The sequence below is a fragment of the Polyodon spathula genome, chromosome 8 (genome assembly GCF_017654505.1).
Source record: "Polyodon spathula isolate WHYD16114869_AA chromosome 8, ASM1765450v1, whole genome shotgun sequence".
Lineage (NCBI taxonomy): Eukaryota > Metazoa > Chordata > Actinopteri > Acipenseriformes > Polyodontidae > Polyodon > Polyodon spathula.
In genome coordinates this window covers 6845355-6866112 of record NC_054541.1, presented here as the reverse complement: position 1 = coordinate 6866112, position 20758 = coordinate 6845355, and the positions used below count along the sequence as shown (strand labels likewise).

The 20758-nt window shown below is 37.5% G+C and overlaps 1 protein-coding gene across 5 annotated transcripts in view; it reads right to left on the bottom strand.

Moving 5' to 3' along the window:
- Window positions 1-20758, bottom strand: part of LOC121319258 (TOX high mobility group box family member 2-like) — a 100714-nt gene that overhangs the window by 59716 nt on the left and 20240 nt on the right. For 2 of the 5 annotated variants that reach the window (XM_041256499.1, XM_041256502.1), the window contains exon 2: window positions 505-600. The exons of the other annotated variants lie outside the window; for them this stretch is intronic. In XM_041256499.1, coding sequence (XP_041112433.1) covers window positions 505-600 — 96 coding nt within the window. The remainder of the gene's footprint in view (window positions 1-504; window positions 601-20758) is intronic. 5 annotated transcript variants of the gene reach the window in all.

Below are 20758 nucleotides of genomic sequence, written 5' to 3'. Positions count from 1 at the left end.
GTCGCAAAAGGTACAAAATCAGTTCTGTGTGGGACTCAACCCTAGAAAGTTATTCATAAAATAATGTCTTCAGCAGTTCTTACCCAAGCCTTTACCTTGTCCCTTGTCTAGGGCTGTCTAGCCCTTGTCTGTTTTTATATGACAGATCTAGAGATATGTGTTTAAAGATATTACAGATAATAAACCAAGCAACCAGACAGGAGGTGGGATTTCCAGAACCTATGTGATGTCACCAGTGTTGGTTTATGTGGGTAAGAAGACATAATTGTTTTTTTTTTAAACAATTAACATTAGACTCTTTGTGGGAAGCTGTCTGGAGCAACATTGTTAAGGGGAGCTCCATCTAAAATCGAGATCAGCATTTAGTTTGGGGGTAGAGCTGGAGTGCATTAAGCTTGGTGGTCTCAGGCTAGTTCACAACCACAAAACCACCAGCATGGCACAATCCAGTGGTGCTTTAAGGCTCCATGACCAATAGGCATGGGAACTTAACTACTTTCTCACCCTGGTAGAGGGCAGTCTTTTCCTGCCAGGGTTGGGGCACATTGGCAGTGTGCCGTGGAGGAGCCTAACACCGCGCTCGCCTGTGCTGTATCTGTTCTGTGAAAAGAGAAAGAGAAAGAGAGGGCTTCAGTCTCCAGTGCTTTCAGGCTCTTGGTTTTCATGAGCACCGAATGTGTCGCCAGCGATCAAGAAAAAAATATGAGACTGGGGTCTTGACTTAATAGTCAGAGGATCCTATGCTTGTAAGATTCGATAATGCCTAACCATCAGGTTAACTTCCACCTCATGTCTCTGTTCTGTATTGTTTACAAGACCCATTCGAAGGTTGTTTTAAGGTGCTTTAAAAAAACAAAAAAAACCTTTATTGCTGTTACTATTTAAACTCGTTATCACTGTGTGTCTGTAGCGGCAATGATCATGTTTAATAGTTCATGTACAGTTAATGTGTACATATTGATCAGTACCTGTCCTTAAACTGCCTTTAGCAGGACCTTTTAGTCTTATAAGCATGTTTCCATGAATTTTTATCTCGTGAAAGTTAAATTGTGTGTAAGATCTTAACAGCCCCACTCTGCTGACAATTGCCATTTTCTGTATCTCTACTGGCCAATATTTTAGTCCAACCACAGCTGAAGCATTTCTAGCAAATGACCCTGCATTCAGCCAAGAAAGAAAGACTAAAGCCCATAGTTTTTGTCAGTGCAGGGGCAAGTGTTCCAGTCTAGCCCTGCCAAAAGATAAAAGAATGAATGCTAATAGCAGCTATAATCATAAAGAATATCCTTCTGAATTTACAGCTAATGGCAAAGGTGTAAGTCAAACGATTCTTGTTTCTACCTGTCCCAAGTTTGTCTTGGCCTTTGCTTATATTATTCATCAGCAAGTCCATCTCAGCTCATCAAACATCTGACTGCTGCTTGGTTTTAGTCAGTCACATGCTTGTGGTATAGCATAAATGAAATGATGTATTCCGGTTTTTCTAGGAAATGCATTTTCAAGCTAGCCACAAGCAACTGACCCATGCTGTGCTACTCACAGAGAAAGAACAAACACCCATACCCATAAAACACCACGATCGCATTGAGCAAGCAGGTGATAATGCAAGGATGACATAAGGATTAGGATGTATGTGCCAAAACATCCTTGCATTGATTTTTAAATTCAGTTTTCCCAAGTTCCTAGCGTCGTCTACTACACAACACAGGTTCTTGTTCAAAAGTGTTGATTCATTCTAGAATATCCATTTAAAAGTACCATCACTACAATCTCCACACTAGGTTTGCCACAGTAAGTGGTGCACGGGAACCATGATACATTAGCCTGACTCGGTAAACAAGCTCTCCACAGCACTATATTTAATAGCCCTTGCACTTAGTGCTGGCACTGAGCAGATGAGTTTGCCAGTAAGACACCCCTGGGGTGCTTACACTGGCTGTGGACTGGTCATTTTCTGTATGTGATCTGTCACTGGTATTTTGTTGCTTTCACGGGTTAACCAAAATGGCTCCATTATCATTTCTGAAAATAATGCCCCCTTTATTACAATGTAGAACACTCTTCTCTTCTTACTGTTAAATAGAAATGAAGCCTTTCTTTGTTTGAATGGCTTTTGACCCCTGTCAGTTAGCCTCCCAAAGTGCACAATGTATAGGAACAGTAGATGACTCTCAAAGGCAGCAGGCTACAGTTTCTAAATGGATCAGGCTTATAATGTTTAGCTATAATTCTGACAGTTTCTTAAGATATTTTATACATATCAACTGTCCCTTTTTAGGAGGGACTGTGCTTCACTTTGACTTTCTGTTGCTTGTAAGTAGAGAGAGAGAGAGAGAGAGAGAGAGAGAGAGAGAGAGAGAGAGAGAGAGAGAGAGAGAGAGAGAGAGAGAGAGAGATGTATGTATGTACTGAATGCATGTGTGTATATATAATTTTATTTTCATTTTATCAAATGTACCTTGATAAGATTATGCTTAATCCATGATGTAAGGTTACAAATTAAAATGAATACAAATGAAGCAGCTCTGAAACGCACACATTTCTAGGATCATAATGACAATTAATTATCCATCAAATAGTCTCTTCGGTACGCACATTATTCAGAAAAAAAAAAGGTCCCAGGATATAGGATGTGTTTAAGACTGCCTTCTGATTCCTGCCCACCTCCAATTCCCATTTCATCACACAGCAAATCTTGCCGCGGTACAAAGTGATATAATTACTTATAGAAATTGTATTCTGGTTGATCCACACGAGAATGTACTAGCGGGATCTCCTCAGACGTTGCAGGATTGCCGCTCAGCCAACACATGTAAGACACCTGTAATTCCATCCAGCACTGTCTGCCAGCCCTTCTCACTCAGGCCTAGACCAACAGACAACACTTTAATAACTCAATGCAAACACACTCACACATATCCACAGTGGGAATCTGCACCTCAATAACAATTCTAAAGAGAATGTCTGCTTGGGTTACATACAGGGCACATGCATTGTAAGAGGTGAATGTTATACAGAAGTAACAAGTAACCCAAGCTGCTCAGTCAATGCGTGTTATACACAGAGTGGGTATTATATTACCGTAAAGGTTATTGGGGGAGATGCACCAAATATTTTGAGGTCATTATACAGGAAATCTGTGGTGCAAGCTATTGGAGAGAAGTGGGAACAGCCAGGCATCCTACTACTGTAAGTGTTTCTAAGTGTGCTCCTCTGTGACAGCTCCCTATGGAAACAATTGTTTATTTTCTCCCTGGTAGCTATATATTTTCAAAAGCTAAAAAAATATACAGCTATGGACAAAAGTTTTGCATCACCCTATAGAATTAGCTTGTTTTGCTTTATAAAGTCGAACGAAACTTGCTGAATAATGTTACATTAACATATTGAATTAAATACCTGTCTGTCATCTCGTGTGCAATTTAAAATTCATGTTGTTGTTCACCTACAACAAAAGCACTACGACTGTGAATAAGATGGCCGAATCACAAGTCAGAAAGCAACAGCTGAGCTTTTAGAGCAATTAACTGCCCCTTTATTTCATTCCTGGCAGCTATAAATCCCATCTTCTGTTAGTTGAAATTGTAAAGGATATTGAATTCTGCTTATAGACGAAAGCGGTTTGCAGGCAAGGTTTTACCTGTCTTGCATCCTGCGTGTTATGCAACTCTACAGTGGAGATGGGTGTTCTAACATGCCAGAAGGAGGTAGGCTGTCAAGGGATCTGATAGTATTTGAAAGATCTCATAACACCAGTGAGTAGCACAGCACAAATGAAGGCTGTTAGTACACTGGTTGATCAATGCATCAAGTATACATCTCCACAGTGGCAGCCACTGGCAGCTGCATCATGCACTGGGGTGAGCATGTCTGGAGGATTAGCAGAGGGGAACATGGACATTGAAACAGAGACAGCAACACAAACGCCCTCCCTGGCTGTCACTAACACACACACACACACACACACACACACACACACAGGCTTTTTGAGCTACACTACGGGGGAGGCGTCTACTATCTCACAGAGTGGGGAATTAGATCAGTGTGAGCGATAATACCCTAACATGGCTACTTCTTGTTGTGTCTCGTACAACCCACTGCTCATATTAATGAGGTCGCATGAAAACAACCAATTTACTCAGAAAGTGCAGCCGTGATGGAATTGCAGAAATCTTCGCTTGATGAGTGGATGCTGTGATGCCGTAAGACCCACTCTGAATCCATAACCTTACGCATACGACCATACATGTTCATTGGTTTAAAATAACAGTATCTTCAGGCTGTAACAGTAATACACTCCTTAAAGCCATCTTCACATAAGGCTTTGCAAGTGAATGGTACATGCCAGAAAGATATTCTTAAAACTGAGCTGCTACGTTTGGCTTTTGACTGCTTTTCTCCAGCATTTAAAGGGTGTCCCTGTCTGGCTGTATCATGGGATTTCTAAGCAGATGTTTTGTGTTGTATGACACTGTAAATTACTATTGCTGTTGACTTGAATGTGAACAAAAACTGAAACTATGGAGAATTTGTAGACATAGGACAGAATTTTCTACAATGGACTGGTGATTTATGAGGCTGCATACCTTCCCAGTGGTTAAAAGTAGCCTATGTATCAATGCATGATAACCTCCCACTACACACACTCTCCCACACACCCTTCTCCCTTCTTTGAGTGGACGCCCGTAGCATTACAACTTAAGCTGAAGTAAGCGTGCCCAATATAAATTGTCAAAGACAATTCCACTGTGGGGCCAGCCCATAAGCAGTCATTCACTAAATAGCACTGGAGACCTGAGTACAGCCCAGGCAACAGCGTACTGAGAGCTGAAGCAGGAACACTGAACAGACAACAACCCTTACTTAATGAAACCTCCTGTGCTCTGCTCAATACATAAGGCTGCTGATTCACGGAGTACAACAGCAACTAATCATGATAAATAAGCACAGTTTGCATCTTGTCATGATTTTATCCTGCTTTTTCCAAAGACGTTTTCCAACGGAATACCATAGGCATGCATGCTAACCTTAAAGTCAAGTTGCTGCTAAGTATCGTAACTGTTACACATTGAAATGCAGACCTTTCCTATGTTTCCAGTTGCTACGATTGAGTATGAGATGTGGTGCTTTGCCTGGGAGGTATCTCCTGCAAAGAACTATTCATCACCTCTAAATATAGTCCTTACACACTCAGCCTGTTGCCCAGAGAATCTGCCATCTGTTGGCCTGTCCAATGAGTAAGTGCATTACATAACATTATAGGAGACTATGTGGTCCAGTGGTTAAAGAAACAGGCTTGTAACCACCAAGTCCCTGGTTCAAACCCCAGCATAGCCAGTGACTCATTGTGTGACCCTAAGTAAGTCACTTGCCCTCCTTGTGCTCCACCTTTCAGGTGAGAGGTTGTTGTACGTGACTCTGCAGCTGATGCATAGTTTGCAAACCCTAGTCTTGTATCTTGTACAGCGCTTTGTGATGGTAGTCCACTATGAAAGGCACTATATAAATATTATTATAACACGAGTACTGAGATTGCAAAGCCCCAGTAAGCATCCCTGTTTATTAACTGTATAAACAGGAACTGGTGAGAGTGATCATTGGTTGCATTGTGAACCACTTTAAATGATTCATATTTTCACTTGTGTAAATCTCAGAAGAAGTATAAAAGCCTTTGTAAAGATAGCTCTTTAATACATTTGATTTACATGGAGCAGCCAGGTTCAAAACACAACAGGAACGAGATGTCAGGGATCAGTGTGAACTTGCTGGTGTATTTTACACAGACACATTTTAAGTGTTCTTTGATGGAATGGCCATATCAAGAAGAAGAAGAAGAAGAAGAAGGCATACCTAATTGTTATATTACATAATATTTGGCTTGGTGTAAAGTATCTTAAAACCAAACTTAAAACTGCTATCAGGGATTCGATTTAGTGAAATTGTGAACCTTTGTTTTTCTTTACCAATGGATGGAGCCCACAACTCACCCAACCCACAATGTTACTCTTTTCTTTGTTCTCTTCAACACACAGCGCCACTTTCAGATTGAAAAGCAATTCTACCGGTAATGTATTGTTTGCTTTAGTGTCTGTTGGGGGAGCCCCACAGAAAACAAACGACCAGTCTGCTCACACTATCTTTGTAAGCACACAATTAGAGTTTCCTGCGGCTAGGGGCTTGCTAAAGTTTATAGCCCTAAACTTTAAAGAGCCAGTAGTGCTTGCTTGAGAAGAGCAGGAATAATCATAACCTTACTTTCACACTACATATTTATTATTTATTTACTACTTATTTATTTACAATAACCCACTGCAATTGTGCTATAACTTCACTGCGGGTGTTGTACAAGTAATTTGTAGTTATTTGTAGAAGAAAAAAAAATTCAGCTGCACACCAAGAGAGCATGCGAAAATAGAGCCTGAGTGTCAAACAAACCACAAAACTGTGTGGACAATGTATTGCTTCCAAATGATAGAAATACCTCGATTTTGTCAGTTTATTAAAAGTACACCAGATATAACTCGGTTCATTACATATAGATCTAAAAGCATCATTTACAGTCCAAATACAGGTCTTTAAAAATTATAAGGGGAGCTCATCTCAAAACACTTTACAAAGCAGGTGAATGGCAAGATGCGGTGGCAGCAGTAGGCTAATACATCAGCCATTTTCCTCCACAAGCACTGAGTCTGTTTTTTGTGTTGTGGACCAATATCTACTCAATACCAAGATGAGACCAGCAGAACTGCTTTCTAAGAAATAGGTTCATTCCAGGGTTTTCTGTGAGGCTAATTCCACTGACATTTTTAATTGACTTGCTTCCTTCAGATGGGATTACAAAACCTCGCTATCCTGTTTTAAATATCTTCAAAGCATTACGTTTCATGCTTTCATCGCGAGTATGGGCCTCTTCCATATTCCAGATGATACAAGTTCATGGAAATACGTTTGAATCCTTTTTTTTTTTTTTTTTAATTGCCTTCCCACATGTGTGATAGGCGGGGTCAGCGCCAGTCTTGTTCCACACTTAAAGAGGAGTGTGAGTGTCAGCAACACGCAGCTCCATGCCAGCTCCCTAATGAGTCTGTCAGGGTCAGTTAAAGCCTGGGCCTCCATTTCCAAATACTGCCTGTAGACAGCTCTTATTAGCTGGGTAATGGCATGCCACAGGGGCAGATTAAGCAGGCACTGTAAAAAATCCTCCTATCATCTTTTCATTTATCTGCTTTGATGTAATAAAGACTGCTTTCCTATAGCTGGTAATAGTGATATCATCACAGGAGGCAGGCGTAAATGAAATTAACACAGGGCTCTAGATAAGGGTTAGGAAAGGCCAGTCACTCAAACACTGGGAGAGCTCATCTTAGTCAGCTAGTCAACCTCAATTACAGCACAGTACACAGAGAAAAGAGTTTTTATTATATTTTTTAGATTTGAGACGGGTCAGAATGTTATTGTGTTGGGCTCTATAGCTATTTTTTTCAGAAGCTAAAGTAGCATTATACACACTACATAATATAGTATTGTATAATTCTAGGCAGACAGAACACACACAACATTCTGTTTATATCTATATTAATCAATAATACAATATTTCACTTGTTAAGTTACTATCAATTTTTACCGTACCTCACTGGTCTTTACATTGTTTACCTGTGCTTTACCATGCTTTCACAGTGCTTTATTCCACTTTGCTATGTTTTTACTAGGGGAGATTTGTATAAGAGTATTGCCTTATCACAGATGAACGCCTAAGACAAAGTCTAGTACCTCATAGTTACCTCAGTTACTAACTCAGAATCATCACATGCTTTACCCTGTACGGTTCAGTTAAAGAAACAGCATTCCTAGTTGCTAGTCCCAGTAGCAGGTCTTCACAACAGAAAAAAAGACCCAACAGTATTAATCCAATCTTGCTCATTTAATAATTTATGTAAAGCACTTTCCATAAGAGTGATTCTGTTAAAGTTTTGAAGTAGCTCTCTTACATCAGTACGAAACACCTCATTTCATTTCATTTCATATCACCTTCATTTATTTCAGTTCTTCATCGCCCCGAGCAAAAATGTGTCAGCTGTCAGCCACCCTGATTGTACTTGGCTTGAGTTCTAAAATGAAGAAGTTAGGGAAGGTTCTGCACTGAAAGCATGTAACTATTTTCATATCTGCTGTGTCCGTTCCACATTGGCTTAATTTAATGAAAGGTCTGCATAGATTGGCTGCACGGGAGTAGTAAGGGATGCAATGACATTTGCGATGCCTTTTTTACTCGTTTAGACAATACCGATGACTCTACTTCCAGCCCACATGCTCCACAGTTATAATATCCTAGTGAGAAGAACGATAATGTTACATTCATATATCATACAATTCATTTGTGATCACAAATTGCCATCTATCTGAGATCTGTTGGGAGAGGACAGGTGGCTGTTTAATGATAAATGTATCCTGTTGTCTGCATTTGGGTTAGCATTGTTGAAAAACATATAGTACTGAGTATATAGATATAGTACTGGTGCTTATTAATCTTAATCACATTTATTATTATGTGTGTTGATTGTGCTTTGCACACAGGTTCAGTGATCTCCAGTATATAGTACACTACACAGGGAGCCAACTATTCCTAGCAAGGGCCAAAAGATATATTAACAGCATGTCAATCATTGAAAAATATAGAGTGAGTATGGAACAAACAGATAGTGTAGTGCCCGGAGGAATGTGGAATTCTCTTCATAGAATATTCTATTACTTTGTGTTAGTTGAAACAGATGAACAATCTAATTCAACTCTGCATTGACAGACTGACAGATAGAAACCAGCACCTGTGGATTTTGAGATTCCTTTTGCAAGTAGCATGTATCTTAGATCAATAACTGTGGCGAGGGCATTGTCTCCTTAAGGCATTAATCATGCTGACCTTAGAGCAATGTGGGCTGCACTGGCTTGGTACATACATATAAAAACACCAGCAAAATGGAGAGAGGAAAGAGTTAAATCTCTTATCTCTGGCCTCCAGAAGACATTCCTCGTCGAAGCCACAGTCCACTGATTTCCTGCTGGCTTGCCCAAAGCCCTATTTTTACTCTGCTCTCTAGAACACCACTGGCAGCTTTTTCCTTGTCACTAACACATTTCCTGTCATTTTAACTTTGACATTTATGTTCTGGGCTAGTTCTACAGCATTTCAAACAGCTCCTTTTCTCTGTAAACCTCAGCTAAACTGATCTCACCCAGACACACAGCTTTGCCCCACCCCATCTTTCTTGTTTTAAAAAAGGCCCAGCTTTAGACTATCTGGGAGCTTGTTTTAATGTATCAAAAATATGCCACAGGCTTAATCCAGGGTTATGTTCATCTTATGTCTGATATGCAAAATCTCTGCACAACTTCATAATTGTAAAGTAGAAAAGGGAACTATAATTGAACACTGAAAGGCGTGTGGCAGGGACATGAATTGTAGGTTGTTTGTTCGTCGGTTCGAAGTTTAACAGATCAGCAAAATCTAGTGAATGGGCTGTTTCTACTTTTTATGTTACCTGTGTTTCAGTAAGTGTTTCCACTCTAACTGAAACTCAGCTGAGAAAAGAAATAAGTGTTAAATCTCACTTTACTCTGCTTCTCTGAGACTCAACCAATGGCACCGCATTCTCACACTGACCACATTCCATTCAATGCAATATACAGCACATAAGCCAAAAATGTTTGATCTAAGGGCTCAGTGCTAAATCGGCTTGCAAAAGCAGCCTTGGTCATGGCTTTGGCAAACTGAAACAGGTACAGTTGCCATGTTTTATAGCTTCCTGTGCCGATTACTATCGGCTCAGTATATACAACGTTTGCTGGAATTTTATTGCCTGTATTTCTAGAAAAAGGCGTCATGATGATTACCTGAGTTTGAAAATGTGCTCCTTTATGTCTCAATAGTTTTTGTGTATGTTCAAACTTTAACATCACCTACAATACAGTACCTGTGTGCGTTCACGGTTTAATCGTATTGAATGGGTTCAGCTGATATTACCACTATAAAAGTTTTAGTCTTGCATTTTAGTATATACCTTTCAGACAATTAATGTTGTAAAAGTTAAAATGTCTTTGGAAATGGGAAATTCCACCTGCATGCCTTAATCAATAAAACAATTTCCACTCTATAATAGCAAGAAACAACTTATTTGCAGGAAGGAGAAGTTCATTTTTATACTGGTAACATTTATTCCTCAGAAAATGTGCCTTGTTTTTGCAAAATAAAGCCCAAAAAGCACAATGCTTTTATGTTGACCTTTTCTTTTTTTGCTGCTGGTTGTTATTGAAAAGCAAGTAGGGCATATAGTTTTTGCACTATGTGATTCAACACAAGATAAACAGCGGGTGGTTTCCCAGGTGAGAAAATGACAGTACTGATGTACTAGCCAGCAATATGGAGCTGTTTTATAAATATTTTAAACAAGAATAATGTAATGCTTAAGATACAAGAGAAGCCTTATACAGGGCCAAAACTGACAGCATGCATCATAGCATATATTTTAATACTCAGGTGTCAGTACCAACACCTACACTTACTGTAACTGATGGTGGCTGTACAAAGCTTCATGACATTTTGGCGATCAGCCCTGAAGATGAATCGGTCATAAGCCAACACCAAGTTTTAGCATAACTGGATACACAGTTTTCAAGAAATTAACACAAGATTTCTTATAGAAATGTTGGTCTGTTTACATTTAGTTTTCTGTTACCTTTTAATACTACTGTTATAATTGAGTGTTCAGCGTTCTGGATATGACTTACAAGATCTACTTCACAAAACAATGCACTCAATGAATCTCAAGAGCTTATACTATATAAATATATATATATATATATATATATATATATATATATATATATATATATATATATATATATATATATTCAGGTTAGATATTATGTAGTTAATACAATGAATTCCCTGTAATTTACATTAAGAGATAAATGTCTAAAACATAGCCAATGATATATACTCCATGCTCATTTCTAATGTTATATTATTTTCTCTTTCCTAACACTGTGACTAATGCACCTTGGCTGGCAATCGCATTAGATGCAATTAAAATCAATGACCTCATTACTGAGTACAGAAATGCAGTGTGGAGTTTACTTTGTAAATATATTGCCACTCTAGATCACCACTTACACTTTTTTTTTTTTTTTTTTAAGTCTACCTATTTTTTTGGTATAGTTTCATACTTGTAACTGAGGAAGAAAACTGTACATGAACCTTGCTTGTAATATTTATTGCCAACGCAATTATATCCACCCAATATGCATTTGTATTGGTATGCAATGCTACTTTTTTTTTTAAACTATTTTGTACAAATAACATTTCACAATAACTGAATACAGTAGAGAGTCAATTATCTGATCTTTGATCAACCCTACTGGCTAACCAACCGAACACTACTGTAATCACGTGATGAGTTACGTGTGGTGTATTACGCACACAGCTTCTGCTGCTAAAACGGCTGCGAGATTTAGCTGCCATAAACAGGACCAGCAGACTGAGGCAAATGAAAGTTACAGATTTATTCAGAGCACCGAAACCTTAGATGGAGCATTGTGTGCTTTAAATTGTTGCAGTTAAGCAAATTAAAATAGTCACCTCGTTCTTGATTTTCCTTCTATTTCATCAGTAATAGATCCTGTCTATATTATTGAGAACCTTTATTTTATTCATTTCGGTTGCTATATGGTACATTTAATTATAGTATTTCATTACGTTAACTATAGATGTTAAAGTTTTACTGAATTATATTCATTTAATGATTTGTAAAGCTTTGTAATTCTGTATGCTCAATGTGATAGGTTACTAGCTATATATCATCAGTAGGTACTTCTGTATGTTAACTTTATTCTGTACATTATTAAAGGTACAGTAATTGTTATTAATACCTGTTCGATTATCCATACAAATCGAATGCAAACTAGTTCAGATAATTGACTCTCTACTGTATTTTGTGGCTAAAACTCACGTGAAAACATGTTTAATAACAATAACAATTATATCAGTGTACAAAAATGAAGGGTGCAGTTTCACATTTTTCACTTACAGGATGAGTCAGTGTTTGGAAAACAGTTAGTGGTGGTTGTTACTGAAATGCATTATTATGGCTGACAGTATTTAAAAAAATGAACCAATTCCTCACTATTTTGCACAAAGGCATGTGTGAATCTGACTAAATAAGCAAACACTGAAGCAAATGTTTCTTCCCTACTTCTTAATACAAAGGAGACTACAGACACCAAATGTTGCCAATCCCCATCTGGAATTAGCATTTGAAGAACACAATACTCCAATGTAATATTGAAAAGAATCAGCCCTGCTGTTCACGTGTGGGATTTATTTGTTTAAAAATATTTCACCAGGAAACCACCTGCTGTGATTTATAATACTGTGAACAGCAGGGTCATTGTCTAAGAACCAGTTTATAAAGAACTGACAAGGTCCTGTTATGTCTGGCAAAAAAAATACTGGGCCCAGGTCTGTAATAGACTGACAGATTATACCTGAACTGCAGTGAATAGCATAGAGCATATACTCATAAAACAAGCAGATTGCATATGACCTCTATGTGAAAGCCGCTGCATTTTACCAAAATGACATAACGTCCTCTTATTCTGGTGTGATTTTTTTGCAAACAGTCCGTGTGGTTCCTCATATCGCATGACGTGGATCGAGTGAGATGTATGAAAACAGAAGATTTAAAGATATCTGCTCAGCCTCCAGCAGCTATGTTTAGAATGGTGGCAGTAGTGCTGATTCAGACAATACATGTTCAGACAGGAAAACAATTGCATAATCCTTATTGAATGATCTTCAGTGACAATGGGTCTGTGGTAACCGCTAAGGGGCTCTGGCAGCAGCTAACATGAGCCATTGGTAGAATGGTACCACACTAGCAATATTTTACCAATGGTATCACAATGGTGGGAATCCATACCTAAGCAATAGAACCTGATAAGAGGGCATAACCATCTGGCAGTTGACCCTTCTAGAAAGTAAGAGACTGAACCGTACAGCAAGGCAATGTCTTATAAGGATATCTACTGTATACTGCATCTTAGAAGGATATGTACTGCAAACTGGATTCCTAATAAAAAAATTGCCCATTTTGTTAATTCGTAAATACTAGAAAGGCTAACTAAATTATTTGAGAAAACAGACAGTAACATTGAAAAGGTGTATCACCAAAAAAAAAAAAAAAAAAAACTATTGGCCATACACATGTAATTATAAATATACAGTACCTACATCTTCTTTTGAAATGTATGGGTCCCATATCATTTATTTATTCTGTCTCTCTGACATTATGTACGAAAAATACCATATTCTACGACCAGCAGTACATAACAAACAGTATTCACTGTACTCGGTGCTTATTTAGATTCACTGTGTGCTGCATGATCTACTGTTAGTTCTAGGAATCCTGTGGAGTGATGCAGACATAACTGGGGCGTCCGGACCAGGCCGGCCTTCCTTATGAGACCGAGGTTCGCTGCTTACATCAACACAAGGATTGCACCAGCCTTAAAAGCACCTCTGTTCTTTATACACTGGAAATGATCTATCCATACCGCTGCAGTGTATGACTATGATGAATTCCAAGTCTGGTTTCTTGATTTTGCCTTACAGTTTCTTAAAATGAACACAATTTAATTGCCTTCCCTAGCTGCTTGGAATTCATTTATATTCATTAAAGTGTGGCAATCGACAAAAAAAAAAAAAAATAAAAAATAAAAAAAAAATTGAAAGTTAGACTCATTCACAGGTCCTTGCTTTATTATCCGTGTAATTAAATCAGTTAAAATAAAAACATGATTCTGAGAAATTAGCATTTTTAATCACAGCAGATTAGATTAATAACTCAATCAATGTGCGACAGTTAGAAAGCCCGTTGCACGCTGTCTCGGCTCTTTAGTTCTGCAATTTCAACCAATATCCTATTATGCAAATGAGGTAAGGACAGACCCAAACAGGGTTTATCCTGTGATAAACCAGCCAACACCATTAACTGAAATCCTCAATTAAAGCACTGTTCACCTTAACATGCGTAAAGCATGTCTAGGGTTTCCTTTGAGACTCAATTCAGTACTGGGAAATGCTAGTACTGGTTATTGCATTTTGTGTTCCTCATAGTTGCCGAGTTTGAATGCTGTATCAGTACTTTTTGTCTAATGGTGTTGTGGTAAACGAGAACCCAAGGGTATTTTTCAAGTGTATTGTAAGAGAACCCAATAACTTTATAGTACCACAAAGATAAAGATTTCAGATACAGATCTAACTACCACGAGAGGCTATTTTTTTCTTTCTTTATAAAAGCTCAAGGGGCTTTCCCCTTACCCTGCTTCTTCTCAAGGCTCGATAGCGTCTGTGACTAAGACATATAGCCATAGGGTACATTAACATCTTACACAGATATACATTAATTACCTTTATTGAATACATAGATCTAGAAGTGACACAAGTTTAGACAAGTCTTTAACAGTGTATTCATTGAAAGACTTATTGCCACAAAATGTTTGTCAAATAATTAAGTACTTTGTATCTTGCTGTACTAATACAGACAAATCTGTAAAAAGTGTCTACAGCTGAGTGGCTATGCAGAAAGCAATAGATTAAATGAAACACCATCTGATGTTTACTCAGTTTTACAGCAGGGTAAGGTGAAATGATTTGTCTAATGTCACACAGTGAGTCAGGAAGTATTGGTACAGGTGCAGTCATTATAGAACCAGGATCGCCTGTTTCCCAGTCCTGGAGCCTAACCAATAGACCACACCCTCTTAAAAAGGTTTGTCGTTCTTACAAATGCTCGCAATAATATCAGTAACACATGACTGGTGTTCGATCCATTAAAAGTTAGTATAGTAGGAACAAAGGCTGTAAATCTGGGTTTAATCTTTCTTTGTAAACAGTTGTTTACTGTTTAAACTATCATATACATTCTCAAAAAAAAAAAAAAGGTTTATAGTTATCATTATAGTTTACTTTTGTATTTATTTTAAATGATACACTGAGTTTCACACACAGTATTAAATGACATCAGTTTACAATGCATCAAGGTTGAACATTTTAAAGAAATGTGAAAAACAATGCAAAATCCTAATGAATCAGGGCATTTTTTGTTAAGCCTTTAGTAAATGACCGTGCCATTTAGGATATGTTTCTTTTCTGTTTACCACTTACATGTTTAAAGTGGTAACAACCTCAGTAGGAAAACCAGTATATATTTTTAATTAGAGCAAAAGGTTTTTGTTTTTCATATCCCCAGAGTAGTCAACTACCACGCTCGTGGGTCTCAGAAGTCCATGGACACAAAAGCCAGATAACCACAGTGTTACCAGATTAAAAAACAGGTTGAATCTTATGAGCGACTGAACAATGTAACATAGATTACAAACACCTTTAAATATTTTATTACACAATGTTGTTTTTAGAAGAAAACTCCCTTACTAAAAAAATACAACATGTGGATATTATCCTATTTTTAACAGTAGTTTTATTTCCCCCTGTGCTCCATTGAATCATAAAAAAGGCAGCTGTTTGCAGTGCTTGGAGAAATCCATAAGTAAGTAGCAAGCAAAAGATTAAAAGGGCTTATTAGATGGATAAACACACAATTATGAGTAGAGGGTATAAAAATGAAGAGCATTTTAGCAAGCAGTCAATAAAGGGCTATGTGCACCCAGTGAACATGTTAACTATCTCCCTTAGGAATCATTGCTATTTCTTCAAAGGACTAATGGCTTCATGTAAATTCATTCTGAGAAATATTGTCTTAATGCGGTGTGAAAGTTAACGGATTGATTTTCTTCTGAAGCATGAAAGGAGCTGGTGAAGTTCCAATGCTTTTCTTCTACTGAGATTTGTTTTTAGGCTGTAGCTCTCCTACATTTGAACTGCATTTTGTTTGCTGTGCTGTATTCGTACTGCCAAACTGACATTCTTTGTTAATAATAAACAAGGGATAGAAAATACCGTATTAATATTGATGTGATACAGCCATCGATTTTGTAATTTAAAAATCCTGTATACTATAAAAAGAATACAAGGATGTGTAAGATACAAGACGATTTTCACCCACTCAAGATTACAGTGTTCAGTAAACCCAGGGCCGATGTGACCTCTTATACAGCACTCTATACAACATTATGTACATATATTATAAACGTCACTGCATTACAGACAAGTTAATCCAGAAAGTGACTACCATGGACTGCTGTCATAATGGAGCTGCACTACCTATTTATCCAGATAGGCCATCACATTTTCTTCCTTTTGAAAAAGTTTTGGTGAAAAATAAATGTCACCAAATGAAGCTCAAGAGTTCATTAATAATATACTTCTAATAGGCAGTTAGCATGTTCAGGGTTAAATCATTTCCTTGTCATTCCTTGCCAAGAGGAAAAGGGTTCTGCCACCCAGTCCTCACAGCATGTCCTGCCCTTGTTCTGGAAAGGAAGTGACTGAGGGGCAGGGAAAAGGTGCTTGGGGTCTTCAGCAATTAAAAAAAAGAATAAAAAAAATGCAAAGACTAGAAAAAGAAAAAAAATAAAGAAAAACCCTTTTGCACACGAGTACTGGAGAGTATATTTGCTTTTACATCACGCCAAAATGTACCAGTGCAACCACGTTTCTAGTGCAGTGCGTTTGTAATGGTCTTTTTTACATTTGGAATTTAGGGTTTACTATCAGTGATGCAGTATAGCTTTGAACTAGTGGAAATACTTGACTTCTAGAATTAGACGTACCCTGCAAAGACATACAAGACTATTTTATACACTTTAAGTTATTATACCATGTGTACTTCACCCTGTGTGTATCCTGTGTTGGGAATGGTCTTGCAGAGTGCGTTGAAAGTTGATTTTCAATACAGTGAGGCACCTCTGGGTTTATGGTAGGATTTAAGAGCCAAGCAGTTATGAACTAGAATTATGGCAAAGGGTATTACAGCTTTGCATCAGAGCTATCATTAAAAGGAATTATAATCTTGAGCAGTACAATATGTTGCCCCCTTAAATGATTGCAACAGCAATTAAATAAACCCAATAATTATTCAAAGCTAATGCCTGGGGCTCATTATTTGCTCAATCCTCGGGGAAGCTGACAAACAAACCATCATGGTTTCACATCTTTAGACATAAACCCACAAGAAGGTAGATGTATTATTACAAAATGTACTGTCAGTAGATTATAGGGTTGGATGCAGGGGACCTATTTTCCTTCAGTAAAGGTAGCACCCTTTGGACTTTAATCAGAGTATTGCCCCCTCCTTTTGAAAAAGGGCATTTGTTTAGTTAAACTGCTTATTACAAACATCATGATGGTTTATAAATAATAAACACTAATTATTAGAACTGATGTTATTTTTGTATGATGGTTACAGCATCTGATTTAATACAGATAATAAACTTCTCAAAGCTATAATTACTGCGGTCAATGTAACTGATCCGAGCAGCTGCAGCATTTCACAAAAGAAAAAAGACACTAACATGCAATACTGGTGATGTAGATTTGGTTATGCTGCTGTGTCCACCGGAAAGAAACAGAGACTTAAAAATCATTTCAGAGCACAGGGAGTGGCTTACAGCTAGTGGTATTAACAGTTAAAACACAAATATTATATTCATATTGTTTTTACCTTAACACATCCATGTGGCAGTCATTTATAGTAATTTATTACTCATAACAGCGCTCTACTAGAGTGTTATTCATGATGGTTTTATGGTTAGTTCCAAACATTCCAAACATATCAATAAAGTTTCCACATTAAAACAGGTTTAACGAGTATGTAGATTCAAATGACATTGTCATCATATTTGTTACCACCCTCTCATATATATATATATACGTAATTATTTTTACAGTTTAAAGCTGCTCTTCAGTTATTATTGCCAGCCATATATGTAACAATGTGCCTTTATGTTAGTTAGCAGGACCATCATCTTCTGCTACCAACAGAAATTGAAACTCAATCCACTGCTGGTGGTCACTAGATGGTGCGGGCAGCTACTAACATAAACACTCTGGCTGATCTAAATGAATTGTATGGCAGCCAACTACAACTGAAGAGCAGCTTCTTCCAAATCTCCTTAATGAAAAACATATTTAACCATTGCAATCAAAACCACTCACAGGAAGAGTGCAAACACCATATACGTGTAGGGGGCAGCAATGCGGACATTATGAAATTTGAACCGTCAGGAAATGAAACAGAATCGAACGGCCTTAATCACAACCAGAGCCTGTTGAATGCTGAACTAATACAGGAAAGAAACATTGAAGTTCAGGGGCAGGCAAGGGTTACACTTTGACCCCGGGACGTCTCTGTCATTAGCTTCTGATGGGCCAGCTGTCTTTGCCCTTGCCAAACAAACAGCGTCATTAACTGCGCTGCTGTTTGTTTTGGTGTTTGATAATAAACCTTGAGCAAATACGGTCATATCTCCCCGACACAAAGCATCTACACATTTTACATTATATTGCCGCTTTGCAATATGGCTTGGTTAATGATATATTTTACTGTGTCAAGTGTTGAATTTAATTTTAAAAAAACGAGGACCAAGTCATTAGAATGACAAACATAAAACAACCATCAATTTGAGATTATAAAATATGTGTTTAACTGTCACAGTTATAGGTTTGTCCGAATTCCTTTTGACTAAATGACATTTCTTATTCTTTGAGACAGCCTACACACACAATTTACTTACTTATAATTGAGCTATTCTATATCATTTGGCCACCACATAAAGTAAAACTATCATATGCAAACCTACAATCCCAGTGAGTTACCACCCTGAAGAAACTCCACCAGAACCATTAGCAGACCACAGCAATGTCGACATAAAATGTACCAAACCAGTGCTGATACGGCACTGTGGTACTGCAATGGACTATCAGTATGATACCATTGGTATTCCAAAAAATGTAAATGCTACCACTGGTTCCATTCTTCTACTGATTCATACTGTGCCACTATAGCTGTGCTTGTGCCTCTTCATTGCCTTTGAAGATCTCAGGGTGACAGAATTGGAATGTATGCTGTCATTTTAAACAAATTAAACCAATACAATGGAATTGTTATGCTGGACTGATTCTGTACAATTATTCCAGGAACATGTTTATATGTTATAAAAACCCTGTATTGCCACTTGTGAGCTACATGTATAGAACAGACTGAAATATCCAGATCTCGATATACAAAAGGAATGTATTCATTGTCTCTGCTATGCATAGCATGGACTTTGGCATGACTTTGGTTTGCAGCTAAATATATACACTGAATATAAAAGTATCCCTTTTTCCAGCATTACCTCATTGGTTCAAATATAGCCCTGCAGAGTGAAAATGGACTCTGCCTCATTTACAACATATACTTTATACATCACCCACACACATAATCAATAACAGAAAAAAAGGATTACAGTAAGTCAGTGGTAGGAGCACGGCCAATATGGGAATCCCATAGGATAAGATTGGCTTTTTTAAATTATTATTTTTTTAATCAGTATCCAATATTTGTTATAGTAGTAGTAATTGTGTATAGGCTACAGTGTGTCTCAGAGGGAAATCATCGTCCAATTATGCACACAAAAAAATGCCTTATGCTAAACAAAACACATTATTGTGTCTGATTTGGGGGCCAATTGGATTACATTTTTAAGCTGGGAAATAAACTTGTGCAGTGGAATGGGGAAATCATTATTTGGATGTAGTTAATACTTTGGATACAAATTATTTCTGTTAAATTAATATCAAAACTAGATTTTGCACCATTGTTTCTGGTCAAAAAAGTTTTTGTAGGCCCTGGTGTAAGGCCCCAACCAAATAACTGGATCATATCTAGGCCTGGCTGTACTTTTCAGACCATTAAGCATCATGTTTTACAATCAACGTGCGTTGAGAAGGCTGTAAAGTGAGAAATAAAAGCATACTCTGTTTCCCTAAAGGCAAACAACAGAGATAAACCTCAAGGAACATTACCATTATTAGTAAAGTGGATTACTGTGTATTTCTCAGTTAACTCTTAGAGATCTTCTTTGTTATTTTGGTCCTCAGCACTTATAAAATTGAAATTTAAAACCCAACACGATTGTTCTTCACAGTATATTGTTCTACATGGTAAAGGTCATCAAAATTTAAAAAAAAAAAAAAAAAAAAAAAAAACAACCATTGGTTCACTATAGTTAATTCAAACAGTTTCCAAGGCTACTGCAACCAAACACTGTTGCTATAACACCACCTTTGGTTTCAATTTTAATGTTACAGGGCCAATAAATAAATGGACTGATTACATCTTTGAAAGCATTTCACAGGCAGGAAATGAGGCGATTAAATGGGCCCAGGGCATAGCCAGCAATAAAATAAATAAATAAATAAATTGGACTTCACAAAAAACAGGAAACTGTATTAAATAGTTCAGATACGGTGCATACTAAACAAAATATACAGACATTTACAGCAGATATGTTAGCAATGCACCTAGTTGCCATTCTGGACTATTAACAATCTCTGAAATATTTCTTCTTCTATGTTGTTTTTAACTTGGCTTATCTTATTCATTATCATTATCAATGATCATTATCATCATTGTAATCTAGATGCTACATTTGACTTAACTATTGTTTTGTAAGGCGTTTATTTTTCTTTCTCTGTCAATGTGTTTTGATGGTCTAGGCAACAACTGACCGCTCAGCCAACCTCTAAACCCCAGAGCCTCTGTCT